Here is an 18,082-nt window from a genome sequence, read left to right as displayed (position 1 = left end):
TATGGCAGCAGAACACTTTGAATATTTGCCAAACACACAAGAATCCACAGTAACAACATCCATAAAGTAGTAACTGGCACTGGGATGATCTTGGAGGAGACTGATGAAGGGAGACAGGATGGTGAATGAACTTCTTGGACTTTCAAAGCAATTGCAGGGCTATAGTTTTTTTCCACAGTTGAGAACCTGTTGGACTTGGGCAAAGAACAGAGCCAGTAACAAGTAAAGAGAGATGATTTTACAGGCATTTTACAAGCACATTTTCAATTTCAGCTACAGCACATACTAAGCTTCTTACACCTGCTCTTCACCCCAGACTGCGTTTGCCTGAAGACATTAACTCATCTCTGTATCTTTTCTCCTCCGGCCTTATCCACCACACGGTAAGAGCTCCCATGCATGTATACAGGGAACTGTTTACACTCAGCCCAATTGTCTGTGCTCAAAGTTGGATCCTATGAAATCCTGGCAGCTTTGGCAAAAATAGCTAAGAGGGGAGGGCTTAGTTTCCAGGAGAATGAGTCTGCTGGAGAACATCAACTGTGAGCTATACAGAAGTGATGGTGAGCCGAGGAGCTGGCAGTCAGCCACGCCGCAGTGTGCTGATTGCAGTGCTTGCAGTAAGATTTCTTAGGAGACATCCCACAGTATATGGCATGAGTGTGATGTTAGCAGCCTTTTCACCTGCATTTTGAGAAGGAACTGCATGTTCAGTCAAGGCTAATTCAGTATCACGTGCACTGGGGCCTCAAGGTGGAACAATAATTTAAGTAACAAATTATTTGCCTGCAAATAAGTCATGCACAGATACTGCCTTATCAGCTGTGTAAATCGCTTCCAGCCAATTCAGCAAGAGGCAGATACAGCAGTCTCATCCCTAGCAACGGGAAAGGGGGTTGCTGGATAAATAAGCACACTCGGCAGGGAAACGACAGCAGACACGAGCCTCTGGAACTAAGAGGTAAGCGAGACCCTGTTCTTGCTGCACGAAGGCGACGCTAGGTAGCATCCTGCCAACCTTCTTCCTTTTCCATTGCTGCCCTCAAAGACCATCTCGGAAGAGCCTCAGCCACACAGCTGCATCCCCAAGATAAAACCAGAGAGGCAGAGAGATCTGTAACCTTACCGTACCACGATCTGTTAAGTTGGCCTGGGAACTGTGTGGTCCTTTCTCTCTTGGCAGGGCTGCGTGACCCGAAGATGCTTCAGAAAGCGTTGGAATGCTTGGATGTTAAATCTCCATCCGTACTTTGTTCAGCACAAGCACCCAGCTGCAGAAGCACCCAACTATCAAAATACCTACAACTGCCCTTTTGGACTTTAGTGAGCCCATTTTTCTCTCCAGGACAGAAATACTGACTGTGCCAGCCAAGACGCTGCCTTGTGCCAGTTCGTGCCCCTCTGCCTTTATTGCTGCAGTTCCATATAGGCTTGCACAGACTACAAGATACACCGAATTCAGTGCAGCACAACAGACATTCCCACTGCTCCTGAGCAGCAGGAACGACTTGTTTTATGCAACCGTTAAATCTTCTAAACATTAGGTTTGGCAGTGTTAGAGTACTCTGGTGTCACCTCTGTAACCGTTCTTCATGATGAGAAGATAGTAGTGGCATAACTAGAAATTACTCTTCTAAGATGCTCCCCTGCTTTAGCAACAGGCTTTACCCTTTTCTTGCAAATATGCAGTTTGTTAAACACACAACTTCTAGGTTTTAAAGTAAAACCGACACTGCCCAAATCTTTCTGTACTACAGAACCCTGGTTCACTCCTAGAGCCAGGGATCATCTTGCAGTTGGACTCAAGTCTTGGGAAGAAGACAAAAAGGGTAAGAAAAAAAAAAAAAAAGAGTAAATAGGATTTTCCAATGACCAGATCAGTATCAACAGTAGCAGTAAGTAGTCTAACAGTACTGCTCGTATGTATAGGTGTATAAAGCGAACATTTTTTCAAAGGCTTGTCGTGCAGTCAGGAGGCAGAGCACTGACACAAAGGACACAGTGCAAGTCCTCCCAACAAGGCAGCCAAAACACTGCAAAGAGCCTTCGCTCGCGTCTAACCCTGCAGAACAAACAATCCTCCCTCTGCTTGCTGTCTCCAGCATCTGGACTCCTTTCCTCACCTGCCCAGGTCAATCAGTTAAATTTGAACTCAGTTATGAAGCAGGATAAAGCAGATATCCCATCTGGGAAGCATCGGGCAACCCTAGTAACAGACACTGTCACTCCATGGGTTGTGAACATAGCCCCGGTCCAGCACCGCTTCCTGCACCAGGGGAATGGGGTCTTGGCTGCTTCCAGCCAAGAGATGGCCAAAGTTTGAATCTATCCTGAGAAAAGCTCATTCACAGGTTGGAATCACGTGGCAACTTACAAAGCAATACTCAACCGCCAGCCTGCCCACGCCTCATTTGTTTTTCCCCCATAATGACTTGAATTTTCTCTACTTGGGCAAGTCCTGGGTTGGCACCAGCTCTCTCCAGTGTTAGTCCCACCTACTTTACAGCCTCATCTGGAGAGGGTGCAACTGTAATCTCACCATTAGGTAGTATTTGTAATCTCACCATTATGTAGTATTTGTAATCTCACCATTATGTAGTATTTGTAATCTCACACAGCCAAGAGCCACAGCCCATAAGGTTAACACGAGTCCCACACGCACTCCTCAGAGGTCTTTCCACAGGTCCTAGTAAGAGGTCAGTAAGAATGACCTATAACACATACCGGTCAACAGGTTGCTCAAACTGATAAAAGGTTTACATTTCCATACACAGAAAAAAAAAAAAGATAAGAGGAACATATCTACAAATAGGTAGAAGAGATTTGTCTTCCTGTACATGTCTTAGTCTTTATGGTAGACACAAAAGAAACCTGAAGGAAGATCTTGCAACAGTTTCTCATCCAAATTCTACAAGAGGCTGAGACCCACCACAACATGCTTGAACAACATCTTGGTAAAGAAACAAAACTTTATTTTGTAAAAGTTGGAGAAAATGTTTTTAAAAAAAAAACCAAAACAACAAGCGAGGAGCTGTAAATAAGGTAAAACACTATCTCCAAATAGCGAACAAAAACCATTCCCTCCCCAGCTCCGATATAACGCTCCCAAAGCAAGAGCAGACTGCAGCCTGTGCTTCAGCAGAGGACGTCTGGACTTCAGAGCACACGCCAGGCACCGTCTTGCTGCTGGCGAGGGCAGTCCTTGCTGGAGGCTGGGGTGGTACATCCTGAGATCCCTGAGCACCAAGGGGGTCTGCAGAGTTCATATTTCCCCAGGAGGCAATGAGCACGCTGCCACCACAAACCCTGATGATGACAACCCCTAACCACCATGGAGGAGGAATAAACCATCAGGAGGAACTACCCGTCACCACCACCAAACAAGCACGTTTGCACACCACCATCCACATTCAAGTGAAGAACAGGAGCCAGACCGGAGCTCCCTGGAAGACCTCATGCACTAGGACCAGAATCCATGCCCAGGATAGTAGTCCTACTCAGCAGCTACTAAAGGTTTCCTATCGCCACAGTATTTGTTCACCCCAGAACTCACAACACATTTGCCTTGTCAGACAGAAACCCCAAACAATTTTTCAGATTTATAGTGGAGAGGGGAAGGAGGGAAGAAAACCAGGCAGTTGGAGTGCAGCCAAACAGTATCTTCCAGAGGGTCCTGAGCAAAGTTCAAGGCCAAATGCCAAGGAGGAACGCCGGGGCCTCTTCCCTTTGCTCGGCTGCTCCAGCGGTGCTTTTCCCCAGGCTCTAGCTCCCTCTGTGGGACTCCGGGATGATCCTGCACCTGCTCAAAATGAAGCACAGTTAAAATCCAGGACTGCCTCACCCTTCCCGCAGCCAGCGCGCCCTGGTTTGCCCTGAGCCATGACAACAGGCTTGCTGCAGCCCAAGCTGCAGGGACATCAGCAGCTGAAAACAGCCATGAGGGACCCATTCCTAAAGCGCAGCCAGATACCCCAACCTCAGCCACCTTCAGAAACAACAGAGTTAAAATCCCCCGGTCCGTGGCTGACAGGAAAGAGTTCAGAGTCATCTCCACAGACAACGGGGGCTGGAGGGACAACTGCCCCCAGCACCGCCCTGCACTCGCACGTCACGCCAGGGGCCGAGGGGGACCTGCCAGGAGCAGCCATGCATTTCTGCACACCACCTCCCCGATTATCCCATCATCGTTTATATTTGGGCTGCAGTCAGCTTCAGTGTTAGGAGCCACAGACGCTTCTATGAAGTCCTCTGCTGGCTGTTTTTCCTTCTCTGTCCTTGCCGACATGAAGATGGACAGAGACTTTCCGCTTGTATCAGCACAAGTGCTGTTGCCAACAGCTGGCCTCTACAAACCAGCGTGCTTCCCTGAACCCCTGGGAGCTGGAAATGTAATTCTCTTGAGCTGCACATTCCTCCAACAACATTTCTCAGAGCTCTGTAATGGAAAAGGGCAAACTGAGAATGAGGAGTCTGTTTGGGTTAGGTTTTTTTGGAGGGGGTGGTTGGTTTTTTGTGTTTGTGGTGTTCTGTTTTGTTTTCCCTTAAGCCAAGCCGGTGACAATTTCACTTCTTCTCTTCAGGGATGGCTCAAAAAAAACCCAAACAACCAGACAGCACGATTCTAAGTCTCAACACTTAAGATTTAGTACCCTGCCCTTCTGCAAGAAGTTTTTAACGTAGCTCCTCTTTCCAAGCCATACTGGATTAACACGAGGTTGAGGTACCACGGTTGCTACTTAGCTTTTAGAAGTTTCCAAAAGCCTTTTGAAAGGAGCCAAAAATCTCTTGAAGTCATCTATGCCAGAGATAAGATGTTTGCATCTACTCTTCAAAGACTCTAGTGATGCTGAAGAGCTGAACCCCTCTACAGCCCCATGAAACGTGTCAATGGGCTCTTGAGGACACCACCTTCCCATGCCTACACAGCCTGCGCACAAGGGGGCTTAGGTATATTAGTATCACAATAAAGTTAATGCCAAGTCTTCAATTCAGGAAATAGCAGGACTTGCCTCTGCCTATGGTCCCATGAGATCACTGTATCATTTAACTGCTCTGCATGCTGATAACATGACTAAAATTAAACTAATAAGAGCAGCTGTGGAACAGCTGGGTGCCTGGAGCAGCGGGAGCCCAACAGCTGCCCTCTCTCCCCAGGCAATTCACGAGGCTCCTCTTCTTTTTGCAGGAACTTGTTATACAAGCTAAAACGAATTGCCAATGTATTTTAAAAAATTCTTTGTTTTGGGGGCTTTGTGGTCTGGGAGGACTAGAAACAGATGTACACGAGCAGTCTACTCAGAGACCGACCATAACCAATACCCAGCTTGCTTTCCAGGATGCTCGGCCCCTGCTCTGCCCGTGAGCCAGGTAGGTTCCCTGCCTTTCAGACCTGCAGGTTTTTACCTCCTTCAGCTGCACTCTGTTACTGACGAGAGTGCCATCAATATCCGCCTCACCGGCGGAAACCCACACAGCACCCCAACCGCTCTTAAATGCATTAAGTCTTGACACCCCTGCACGCTCTGCAACCACTCATGGGGTCAAGCCCAAGGAAACAAGATGCTTTGAGAACTAGATGCTCACACAACCGGACCCCTGCAAGGGCATCAGTGGCCAGTCTTGGACCTGAAATGATGAAGAGCTTCTGTCAAGTTTTTGCTCCTGCAGATTTCCTATGTAAGCTTGGATGAATCACCCTCCGCTTCCTTATAACAATCAGCAGCAGGGATTGCATTGCATTACGAGGAATACTTGAGGCAGTAAATACATCTGAACTGTGCAGCACTGAAGAAATGTATATGTGCGTGGTGTTTTACATCAGAAGGAGCCACTAATTCCTCTTCTTCAGTTTTCACTGGTGCCCTGCCCCCGTGGGCCAGACAGCACTGCAGTCTGTTTCCTCATTTTACAGGCTGGAGTAACAGACGCTACCCCAGCTCACAGGGAAGGGCAGCGGATCAGTTCTGTAAATGGTTTCACCCCAAAGGAGCACGACGGGGAGCTGCTCTGGAGTCAGACAGGGAACCCCCACAGCGGCAGCAGAAACCGGCCTCTGTCGACTGCTGTCCCCCACCCCTCACCTCACGAAGCTGAGCAGAGACAGGGCAGGAGGAAAGACACGCTCGATCTTTACCAAGAAAGAAGAAATCAGCGCCGAGGTGTAGGCAGCCCAGGCTCAGGTGCTGGAAAGCACGGGTTTCGTCCCCTCAGGGCCTGGCACGTCCCTGGGGGGTTCTGGGCGCTGCCAGTGGCTGTCCGATCTTCGCAAAGGCCAGTCCAACTCATCGTGGTGGCAACAGCAAATGGAGGAAAATAGCCGAGTCCGGACCACCCGCGTACAGAGGACAAACATAATACAGTTGGCACCTCCTTGGAACGTGTTACCGATTCCCTGCAAGGGCAAGAAAGGAATTAACCGGTGTCATTCCTACAGACCATCCCCCGGAAAAGAGCAAACATCGCGTCAGATCAGCTACAGTACTGCCCAACTGACAGCAAATCCCACTTAGACGAGAAAAACAGATTCAGAAAAACCAACCTTGCACCCAAAAGCAGACCAGACGGCCGCTGTGGGCTGCTGCTTCTGCAGCCTGGTCTAGGGGAGGAGCGGGCTGAGCCCTGCGGAAGGACAGACACCCAACATCCCTCCTCCGAGCCTGCCTTTCCCGCAAGCAGCCGGCATCGCCCAACACGCCCACTGCAGTGACTCTCTGTAGCCACTAGATGCTGTGAAATGGCCATTGCATCCCAGACAGCGCTTGCCAGCAGGGAGCAGATGCCCTTGCAACGCGCGTTTCTTACCAGTACGCGCCGCATCCTGCCATGAAAAAGCGGCATTAAGAGCAATTAATCCTTATCTCCCTCCCAGATCCTCCTTCTAATGCATTTCCTGGCAAATACTTACATGCAGGACAACCAGGAGCGAATTCTGCACTGCAGGGGAGTTACAGAGGGTCAGAATGAATCGCACAGTGCTCCAGATGCGGAGGACGATAAAGATGACAGGGATGAGAATCAACTTCTTATCTGCTATGGAGGTCCGGGGTGGAAATGCAGGTGCTCTTGAGAGGATGGGGCGATACTCTGAGAGCGCGGCATGCTTCCGGGGAGGGTGGGAGGGAGACAAAAAACATGAACAAAAAGATATACAAGTCGGACATTTAGCTCCAGGGATTCTTTCCAAAGCAAACTAAGTTTTTCCATCTTGTGGGAAGTCAGCAGGAACACTGTCTTCAGCCACATTCTGCCCTTGGTAATGCAAAACATTCCTACTGAAGCCAAGGAGTGGCAAATAAACGAAATCCGACCCTTATCAGAGTCCCACTAAAGCTTTATATTAACAAACATCACTACGCAGTTGCCAAGAAACCAGGTCATAACAATGTAAAAAAGCAAAAAGAAATAGTTTTGCTGGTCTGGTGACCTGGCCCCATTGCTGCTGGCTTTACTGCCTTGTAAATCCACGGTTTGGCCTTGGAAATGTCTCTTGACAGATATATATATATAAAAATATATATTTTTTATATATATATATATACATACACATGTACGTGTATGTGGGAGAAGTCCAGCTCATCTTTCTCAAACTATTCAAACTTTTGGCCTTCACCATCGCCACAGCCAACAAGTTCCACAAGGAATTTATGCCCAGGTGAGCCAGCCCTTCAGTATGTTTGTGTAGAACCTGCTGCCTGATTTCCATCCATATACTGTCAGCAATGGGCTTCCATGGATTTGGGCAAGCCAGCCAGCCTCTCTATACCAGCACACGTAGAACGAAAACCTGGGATCTGTGTCCTGGGTCAGGGTGGGCAGAGGTGTAAGGCCCATGAGACCTTCCTATTGTGGAAGCTACTGGATGCACTCAGATTCCTGGATGGGGGAGAGCAGGTCACCACAGCACCCAGAGCAGTGTCTGGGACACACGATGCTGAATACCAGGGTGTTAACGTGGGTGAAGAGATTAAAATCTCAGGATAGCTGACCTGCAGAAAATGATTCCTCCTACCATTAGGGCTACAGAGAATAGACAACTGATTCATAGTATTCTCCTTCACTCCAGTACCCCCAGTCCCAACACTTTGCCTGTTCCAGAACAGAGCCGTGTGACAACACCACACGGTGCCCCCAGTTGAACCCTGCTGAGGGCTTTCAGCGCAGCTTCCCACCCGCTCCCATGCAGTCTGTTCCCTTTGGGAAGCCCCTCGCGCACACCCTGCGCCTGGCCCCCCACAACAGCTACTTCCAGAATTTCTCAGACTGCGCAGAAGCCTCTGCTGCAAAACCCGCTTCGTCCCAAACCCAGCCCTGGCTGCCTCTTGCTCCTCCATGGAAGGGGGAGACCTCCCGCCAGCAAAGAGCCTCAGTAAGCAGGTACCAGGCTTGGCAAAATCCCTAGTGATGACAAGAGAGACCCTCCAGTCCAGGAGGCCCTGTGTGCTGCTGCTCCAGCCCTCAGACCCTCCGTTACGAGAACGGTGACCACCGCCTGCCCGCAGCACTGCTCCTGCGGGCGTCAGGGCTGGGAGCGGGGCCAGGAGAGCAGAGTGCCCGAGAGTCCCTGGCAGGGCAGGAGGGCGACAGCCTGGTCTGGTGGGGGCTCAGGTTTCCCCGGCAGTCACGCTGCTATCTTTGACAGCGGCTGGGACACAGTGTCCTGTCTGATTTATGTCAGGTGATGGTGACCAGCACCAGCAAGCCCTTCCCAACACCCCTTTCCCCGGGCCCTTAGGACTGCTTAAGGCTACCTTCTTCCAACACGTCCGTGGGATCCTGCCCTAACCAGATCCGTGTTTATCCCTAACAACCACAGCACGCAGGTTTGCAGTGGCAGCATTTTCCAGGACATCTGTCCAGATGTTTGGGGTTTTTTCCCCTACTACAACTTAGAGGAAAAAAAAGGAATCTCTGGATGTCGTTCCTCCTGCCACGCTCAATCTAGATGTCTTTATTATGCAGATGTTTTATTACGCAGATGTTGTCCTAGATGCCCCCTGGATTCTCTGTGTTCACAAGGAACAGCAGCAAATAGGCTTCTGAATTCTGAAACCCTCCTAGGACGGAGCGTATTGCTGATGCCTATGGTGCTAATGCTATAGTGCCCAGACTCCCAAAGGGGGCTTTATGCTGCTAGTACCAAACAGGTATTCATAAATGCAAACTATCATTAGAGATCCTAAAATGCCTGAGGTTAGGTAAGTCGGGATGCCAATCTCAGGCTTGGCACAAGTGGAACCATGGAAGACTGACTAAAGCTGAATTTCATCCTTCACATCCTGTTTCAATTCTTACTGTAGGATTTATGTTTCTCTCACGTACATCCCATAACCCCTTAAGTTTCCAAAACGCTTTTACATCCTTCTAGTGCTAAGTCATTGTGTAATGCTGCTGCAGCTGCTCCATCGGGTGTGCTGCTCCTCCAGCGCTGGATGCATTTCAGCAGTACGTGAAGCGCCTCCTGCCTGGGTACCTGCTAAATACGCAGCCAAATCTTCGGAGCAGGGGAGGACAGAACCACACAGCAACTCTGTAACCTAAGCTGAAAGCAGCAAAATACTCACCGCTCTATTAATGTGCTTCTTGATGAGAATGTAGAGCACCGGCAAAGTCACGTAGGCCAGTATCTCCCAAACTTTCCCTGTTAGCAACATCCACAAGACCCGGTCCTCTGCGTCCAAGTTGACCCAACACCAGCCCACAGAAACATTGGAGGCATCATAGCCAATCTTCTTCAGAGCAACAGCAGCCACCGTAATGCCAAGGGGGACTCCCCAGCTGAGGAAAGAAGATGAAGAGCAAGGTTAAGCCAAGAACATACTCAGTTTAGTCCCTCCACACTCCAGGGAAAAATGGGTAACGGACCAAGGGATTCTTCATCAGACAGGACGGCAATACCCGTTCCAGAACATCAACACTCCTGCGTCAGGCCGAAGGGGAGTGACAGACAAAGAGGTATTTGACAGCACACAAACGTGGACTACAAATCCGCTTCCCGGGGACCTACTCGAGGAACTTGGATCCCCAGTCCCGAAGGACAGACGCATAACGATGTGCCGCACTCTGAGCTGGAAGCGGGCCCGCACGGCAAGCGGTGAGCATCCAGCGAGGTGAACAGGAGACATCCCACCTACTCCCCTTCCCCCCTGGATACAGGCGAGGTGGAGGATTTGACGAGGCCAGAGCATTGTACAAGGTGACCATCCTGTAGGACCCAGCCATTGACGAGCACGCCGGCTGACGCACGGCTGTCAGAACAAGCGACCGACGCCATGTTCTGATTCCTGAGTGACACCTGGCACAAAGGACCAGCACACAAAGAGATCCACAGTTTTATTCCATCAGTAGGGGGTTTTTTTGTTGGTTTGTTTTTAAGTGGAGATGTAGTCAATATTTTGGGAGCAAAAGGATAATTTCTGAAGGACAAAGGGCAAGTTTCTCGCCAAGTAAAAGCGCTGTCAGCAACAGCAAAAAGCTAAGAAAGCGAAGAGGAGCAATATTCTCCTAACTGGGAGCTGTGTTCTGACTTCGGCTTCTCTCTTGACAGCAGAGGCAAATACAGGGAAGCATTTAGAAGAAAAATAACTGTGGTGACACACATGAATTAAGTCATTCAGCAGCTCGGGCTGCCCACAAAAAAAACACCCATGAGCAAGAACTGCAAAATTCCATGAGCCCAAATGTGAAGACACTCAGCCCTTTCTGGGTGCTGCTAATAGCCAGGGCTTCGCAGCCTGGGATGTGCAACCCACCAATTACCCACAACTGGAACACTGCCCTGCACTCAGCTGAATGCATCACCTGCCTGCCCCATAGTCATGCTCAGAGAAGGGTTCTGTGGAGGACAAGGACAATTCCTCAATACGTGACACAACTCCTCAATACATGACACGAATGCTTCAGGGAATGCTCAGCTCGAGCTTTCAGCGCAGCCCTCCTGGCCTCTCCAGATGCAAAGAAAACAAAGCCATTACTGCACTGCTCTCATTACCTTCCTGCCTCACCCTCCTCCTTCACCAACAGCCTGGAGCAGCTGCAGAGAACATGAAAAAGATCTTCCTCCTAAAACCAGTTTCACATGCATCACACCACGCAGGCAACCGGCAGTTGCCTCCACCAGATTATCTGAAATTCCACAGCCCGACTGAAAAAAAAAAAAAAAAATAAAAAAATCGGAGATAATCCCATGATATTAGATCTCAAAAATAGCCTATTTCCTACTCTTAAACAACGTCTGGGTTCACCTACTCACAAAACAAGTATAAATATTATGCTGTAAAACAAACCAGAGTCAACCTCATAGCACGTTTAGGACATTTTGTTTCAGCGTTCAGTTCAGAACAGCCAGTGCTCGTCGAGGCACTGCTGTTATTTAAGGAGAGTGCTGCCCTCCCCATGCTATTATCAGCGCAGGCTTTCTAAAAAACATTCCAAACATCGCCACCACCATGAAAATTTCTACACCGCTCAAGACTCATTTTGGTCAAAATGGTGATTTACCTGAAAACAAGGATTAGAGATGCAGAGACATTCAAATTTCAGTACGCTTGGAAGAAGCGACCACTAAGGTAAAGAATTCAAGAGAACTGGCACCTCCTTAAAGAAATCATAACAAGGCACACAAGCACAAATGAGTCCAGCAGCAAGAAAAAGGAAGTGTATTAAGAAACTAATTTGCCTAAATAATGATCTCCACAGTGACCTGAAACTGAAAGAGAATTATACGAGAAGATGAAACCAGGTCAAATTACCAGGCAGGGATATAAGAGAGAAGAGCATACAGACACAGTGAGAGAGGCCACGGTAGGAAAGAAGAGACCACTAGACAAGGGACTTAAAATCTTCAAGTATTTAACTGGTACAAGAAAGAACATGGAAGAAAACTGCCACACATCAGGCAGTTCATTTTCACTTAAATAGCGTATTGGGATCAGACGGCTACTACAACTAACACCAAGGACAAAGGATTACAAACCCAAAGTGAAGTTAGAAAATTTAGCAATTAGTCAGGCATTTCACTGAACTTCTTCAGCTCCATTTTAGAAAACTGGAAAGGAGAACTGAGAGTTGTGATTTGATTATTCTTAAGAACGCCTAAAGGACAGGTTCCCCAGGACTGCAAAATATCAATGCTTTATACCCATTTAGAAGAATGGAGCAACGGAAGAATCAGACCATTCTAACACCCAGGGCACATGTAAAGACTGGAATAAAAAGGATCCAAGATAACAGAAAGAGGCAGAAATTTTACTCTTGAGCCGTAAAGACAATGCAATTATGTAGGTTGGGCCTCTCAAAAGCACACTCGGATCTAAACACAATCAGTGTGGGAGAGAAGGGAAAGAAGCTACTGCTTGCACCTCTGTACGAAGGCTTGCAATGCCATCCCTAAGGGAGATACATCAGCGCTTATGTCCCTAATACAGCCCCCAGCAACCTATTCGTAACAGCGCATACAGCCCAGCACATCTTTCCACATTAACACCAACGCTGCGCTTACACAAGGTGAGAACAAGGACCCCTAAACTACAGCAGCCTACAAGTTGTTTTGGTTTTCTTGTCCTCGGCGTGCCTGGGTCAGACGGGTTAATACCACACTGATTTATGCCGCACAGCTGCTTTGTTTTTTCCTCACCCCCAGAGGCTCTCGCAGGCAGGGAAGATTCGCAGTCACCTGCCTGCACAGGTTAGACAACAAGCCACCCTGCCAGCAAACCTGCGGGCGATCCCTTCTGGGGACAGGAATTTTTACTCTACAAAGAGAGGGGAAAACAAAGAAATAATAAGAGTCAGTCTTCTGGATACCCAGTCAATTTGAGGAAAGAGCTTTGAGCGTACATTGCGAGCAGAACTCCAGACCAAATCTGCTCCAATTTAAATCTTTGCTTTCCCTCCCCGTCAAGCGTCAGACGGGTTGCAGTCCCAAAGCACCAGCGAAGCACTCCAGAATGTAAAAGCTAAGGCACCCGCAGTCAAGGAGCTCGTGCTTTGGCTGGCCCAACTGACAAGCGTTTATAGACTAAATGACAAAGCCACAGCAAGTTTCAAGAGATCCCTGCACCTTACAGGCAGCGCTGAGGGAACTTAAGGCCAGTCCTGAAATTTAGTACTGCCACAATCACGCGTGAGGCGCCATGGAGGGCTCGGATGTACAGTAGTGCATGGAAGGGCCCCCATGTACTCCATGGACATGCATGCATATATACACGCGGTTATAAACATATGTAAGAATAGACATGTATTTCACTTTTCTATATAAGCACACACATGTATTTTACCTCTTTACGTGTATATAAAAGCAAGCATGTATATGCTTATAACCATCTGCATAGCCTCATCATGAAATGCAAACACTTCAGAAGCTGACAGCAATTGCTACCAAAAGCAAAGCAAGAAACAATCCCAAGGTGGGTTCTGGTCCATTCCTCACCCCGAGTTTGGATCAGCTACTCTCACAGCAGAGGTGACATTACCCAGCTAAATGATGCTTGGTATTTAGAAATCCAGAACAAGTGAGGCAGCCAGGACCTCTACACTCCAGACGCCAGGACGGACACCTTACAACTACATAAATATTTTGAAAGCTAACTGCAAGCTTGTTTTCAAAGCTCAGCTGAGCTCAACACAAGTTTAAAACCAAAGCAGAGCCTGCGGTTCTCTCGTCTAGCAGTGGAATAGGTGGATGTGTTCCCACATGACTGTAAGGAACAACATGCAAGGAACAAACTTGTTTGACAGGTTTCATCCAGTGTGACATCCTAATTTCCCTAAAAAGACCATTTCAAGGACTGACTTCCAACATATATTTACTCAGCTAAAGAACAAACACGCTCTGGTCATACTCAATATCAAGAGTGTTCGTCTTCACCAACACTTGCCCCTTATGAGTAACTGCTTGTGAAGAATAGGAAACGTGCGACCGAGCTCCATCCTGCCTGGAGTCCCTTCCACAAGCGTCTCAGAATGACTCTTCACACACTGGATGCTGCAACACCAACCTATCAAGCAAGGGGGGGGGGGGGAAATCCCTAATCCAAAAATCCCTGCTTCTTGCCTAGACAAAAATACTGGAAACTTATCTTTAAGTCCTTAAAACATCATCCGCCCTTTGTCACCTTTCCCTTTGCCCTGGACAGGTCTCCATCACCTACCTTCTGCAATTAATGCATGTGCTAGTACCTTTTGGTACCGGTTGCAGAAGCTCCTATCTGCAGGGTATTGAAAGATTTTTAGGCTAAGAGCACCGCAGACAGACAGACAGACAGCGGGACTTTGAAGCACTGAAAAGCACGAGAGGGAGCCACCTCCAAGGATGATGTCCAGAATTTGATTTCATGATGGAGTTCTCGGGTAATGATAAAATTGCAGGGAAGGAAAGAAAGAAGATGTGTCACAAGGGGATGGGCAGGGAACAGGTCCTCACTTGTTTTCTCTGGCTTTTCATACAGATCGTAAAGCAGGAAGACGCTTTAAACACCGTCTCTGCGCAGAATGGGAGCCGTCTGTGAAGCAGAACCTGGTAACAGGTTGCCGATGAAAGCTCTCTCTATTGCCCTTTAAACAGAGCAAGTGGAGCTGATCAATACCAAGAACAGAAAATGGCACTTTATTTTTCCTGTGAAGACCTGAAAAATCAACCTAGTGGATTCAGCCAGAGGAAGTTCGGTTTGAACACCCCCTTCCTCTCCATCGCAGGGTTAGAGCCATCTGTCAGGATTCTTACAGTTTTAAAAGAGTGCACAGATTACGGCCAACGTTATTGCAGCGAATTTGCCTGTTCCTTTCTGCAGGCTGAGACGCGTTAAACCCGACGGAGAAGGTAAAGCACAGACAAAAGCCACACAACAAGTGATTAGCAGACAGGAAAATTACAAATAGGCCAGATTTGCATCAACTCTTTGATGTAGCCTGATGCAGACAGCACACCCGTAACAAAGTCAGGCTCCTTTTTTTCCTGTTCTTTCAGCAACATGTGGCTCTTCACCAGCACTCCGTCCCCGTCCCCCCCGGAATTCTTAAATGCAACATTCCCTTCACTTGAAATGAAATAACCCAACGAACTCCACTGTCCCGCCGCATCTTATTTCACCGTCACCTCCCTCAGCCCGGTGTGCGCCGACGGACGCGCAGTCACCTCGGGCTGCCTCCCATGCAGACCTTCCTGCCCAGCCGTAATCGGAACAGGTAGGGCAGGAATTGGAAGTTCCTCCCTGATTCACACTTCGCCTTAACGCCTTCCTCCGGCCCACCTTTACCTGGACACAGCTCCAATTCCATCGCCTCCCAAATGACGCTTGTTTGAAAATAAAAGGTGACAAACATTTGACTGAGAAAACAAAGAAAATTCAGTACTTGCCCTGACGGCTTTTTTTTTAAAAAAAAAACAACAGATCATTCCTCTTATAATTTATTGCAAAAGCTAGAGGGCACAGAGGACTAAAGGATCACTGTTTTGCTCAGCGTGGAGGTAGCACATGATTCCACAAGCTCAAATTGCATAATGAAAGCTTTTACTAAACATGATGTGGAAAATCAGCTTGTTAAATAGCAGAAACTGAGACATAAAGCTGCACTGTGGTCTGTTTTGTCTTGCTTTCAATCAAACATGCCAAAACAACCTTCAGAGCGCTTTGCCAGCAGCCTCCTCACTTGCAGGCTATATTCTCCCACATTTACAGCAACCTGCCTGGGCAGAGGGGAAGGATCTACAGACCAGGCTGCCACGGGGAAGACGGGGACCTGCGGAAACACATCCCAAGCACGGGAGTTTTGGCAACAGCACGCTGATATTTCAAACACAAGTTTCATTTCTAGGACATCAGAGCAGATTGCGGAGGGAAAGCAGAAGCCAGGATTTTCCGAATCGTTACCTCTTACCGGAGATTCTCCTAGGTGACCTTAAACAAATAATTTTTAAGTTTTCCACATCTCCATTTCTTCACTTGGGAGGGAAGAGGGCGGGGGGGTGAACAAGCAAGGCTGGTTAGTTAAAAGACAGCAAAATCCCTGTTTAAAAGGCACTTGAGAAGGGCACACTACGCTAAAGAAAAGCGCAGGTGACTCCAGCAGCCATCCTGGTGCTTCACTGCGGAGCCGAGTGTGCCAGCGGTGGCTCCTGGCCACAGGCTGGGTGGCTTTGGGGTCCGCACCTCGGGGCCTCACCGGGACGGCCGACAGCACCCACCTCACGACGTGGAAGCAGCAGAGCAAGCCCGTGCCCGTGGGCGAGCCCCTCACAATGGTGATATAGAGGTAAAGGGCAACGGCCATGGTCCAGAAGAAGGAGCTGGTGTTGGAGAAGGTGGACAGGGCGCCCTGCAGCACGCAGTCCCATGACGTCCCGTCGAAGTCCTGCAGCACCCCGTAGAAGTAAGAGAGGGCTGAGAGGAGGTCTGCCAGCGACAGGTAGAGCAGGAGCTGGCGGGGACGCGTCCGCAGCTCCGGCCAGAGGGCGTGGGTGCAGACCAGCAGGCTGGAGCCCAGGAAGGAGAGCACGCAGGACACCAGCACGACCCCCCGCTCCGAGGCGTACAGCCGGGTGGGGGGCAGCGGCTCGGGCATGCCGGACCGGGCGGAGGGACGCGGCACCGCCGGGCCCCGGCAGCGGCGGGAGCGGCCCCGCGGCCCGGCCCGGCCCCGCGGCCCCGCCCGCCCCCGCCGTCATGTGAGCCCGGCCCGGCCCCGCCGCCCCCGGGGAGTCCCGGCCGCCGGACGGGCTGGAGCGCGCTCGGGGGGCGCTGGGGCAGGGCCTGCCGCCGCCCCGGCAACAGCCTTTTTAATTTACAGCAAAAAAACCCAACCTACCCGACCCAAAAACACACACCAAAAAAACCCCAACAGAAAACAACAACAACAACCCGCCGAGACCGCCTGCTGCAACGTGACAGAAGGGACTGATTCGGAAATAAGTGCCTTTTTTTTTTTCTCCACTACCATCTCCTAAAAGCATCCTTGATACCCTTCTTCTAAGGAGGGCTCACAACTCTCCCACCCTTTCCCAAGGCAGAACTGTATTGATAAAAGGATCACAGAATGGTTGGGGTTGGAAGGGACCTTAAAGCCCACCCAGTGCCACCCCCTGCCCTGGGCAGGGACACCTCCCACCAGCCCAGGTTGCTCCAAGCCCCGTCCAACCTGGCCTTGAACCCCTCCAGGGATGGGGCAGCCACAGCTTCTCTGGGCAACCTGGGCCAGGGGCTCACCGCCCTCACAGCAAAGAATTTCTTCCTAGTATCTCATCTAAATCTACCCTCTTTCAGGTTAAAACTGTCACACCTCGTCCTATGGCTCCCCTCCCTGCTCCAGAGTCCCTCCCCAGCTTTCCTGCAGCCCCTTTAGGGACTGGAAGGTGCTCTAAGGTCTCCCCGAAGCCTCCTCCAGACTGAACAACCCAATCTATCTACGTATCTCAGTATTTCACAGAACACTTGTGGGGACACAGCTTGAACCGTATGTGTTCAGATACCCAGGATCAGAGGTTATCGGGCAGCAATCCTGCCCCGGTTCCTTCACCCCCCCCCCCAGGTGGCACCAATGTTATCTTTACCTTCCACATTCTTTACTTTGAAAAACGCCAGCGCTGACTCCTGCAACCTGCGAAACAGAAAAGGATAAGCAGACACAATAGAGCATTCACTATCACGTTAAACAGATTTTACATTTCTCCTGGTAAGAAAGTGCCTCCCCCCCTTCAAAGAACTTACAAGTTGAAAGCACCTTCTTGTTTGCTTCTAACTTGCCTGACACTTCACCAGCTTCCACACAGACAACTCAGACCTTACACCTTTGATGGGGAGAGTGACGTGCTCAGTTTCCAAAGGAGATGGTTATTGTTTCAGGTGCCTTGTTCTCTCAAACAGCTTAATCTACCCTAGCTACCTAGAAGAATCCCTGCTGAACTCACAGTTTTTAACAAGATTTACTCTGACCTGTAAAACCTTATCCCCCCACTCCTCTTCTCTCAGTACCCTGAAGCCATCCAACACACCCTAGAACTTGCATCTGACAAATATCTTTAAAAAACCCACAAATTATTCAGTGTTTGCATTTTACTTTGGGCCATGGTATCCTTTCAGTTTTACATTTC

General features: G+C 49.2%; 1 protein-coding gene across 1 annotated transcript; it reads right to left on the bottom strand.

The window, feature by feature from the left end:
* Positions 1-2,951: 2,951 nt before the first annotated feature.
* On the bottom strand, positions 2,952-16,649 carry GPR157 (G protein-coupled receptor 157). Its single transcript, XM_063353802.1, has 5 exons — positions 16,181-16,649; positions 9,561-9,774; positions 6,905-7,099; positions 6,134-6,391; positions 2,952-3,799 (listed from the first exon to the last, which is right to left on the bottom strand). The coding sequence occupies exons 1-4, from the start codon at positions 16,555-16,557 to the stop codon at positions 6,176-6,178; spliced, it is 1,002 nt and encodes a 333-aa protein (XP_063209872.1). The 5' UTR covers positions 16,558-16,649; the 3' UTR covers positions 2,952-3,799; positions 6,134-6,175.
* Between the last annotated feature and the right edge of the window lie 1,433 nt (positions 16,650-18,082).

Source organism: Chroicocephalus ridibundus, chromosome 16, assembly GCF_963924245.1.
Source record: "Chroicocephalus ridibundus chromosome 16, bChrRid1.1, whole genome shotgun sequence".
Classification (NCBI taxonomy): domain Eukaryota; kingdom Metazoa; phylum Chordata; class Aves; order Charadriiformes; family Laridae; genus Chroicocephalus; species Chroicocephalus ridibundus.
The sequence above is the reverse complement of the archived record's forward strand: the minus strand, read 5'-3'. Positions and strand labels throughout refer to the sequence as shown.

Excerpts from the sequence above, each read along its gene's own strand:
- GPR157 (XM_063353802.1), bottom strand. The coding sequence starts at position 16,557 with ATGCCCGAGCCGCTGCCCCCCACCCGGCTGTACGCCTCGGAGCGGGGG. Across the intron at positions 7,100-9,560 it reads AGAAGCACATTAATAGAGCG|CATGCCGCGCTCTCAGAGTA; the intron begins GTGAGTATTTTG and ends CCTCCCCGGAAG. Across the intron at positions 6,392-6,904 it reads CGCTCCTGGTTGTCCTGCAT|GGAATCGGTAACACGTTCCA; the intron begins GTAAGTATTTGC and ends TTGCCCTTGCAG.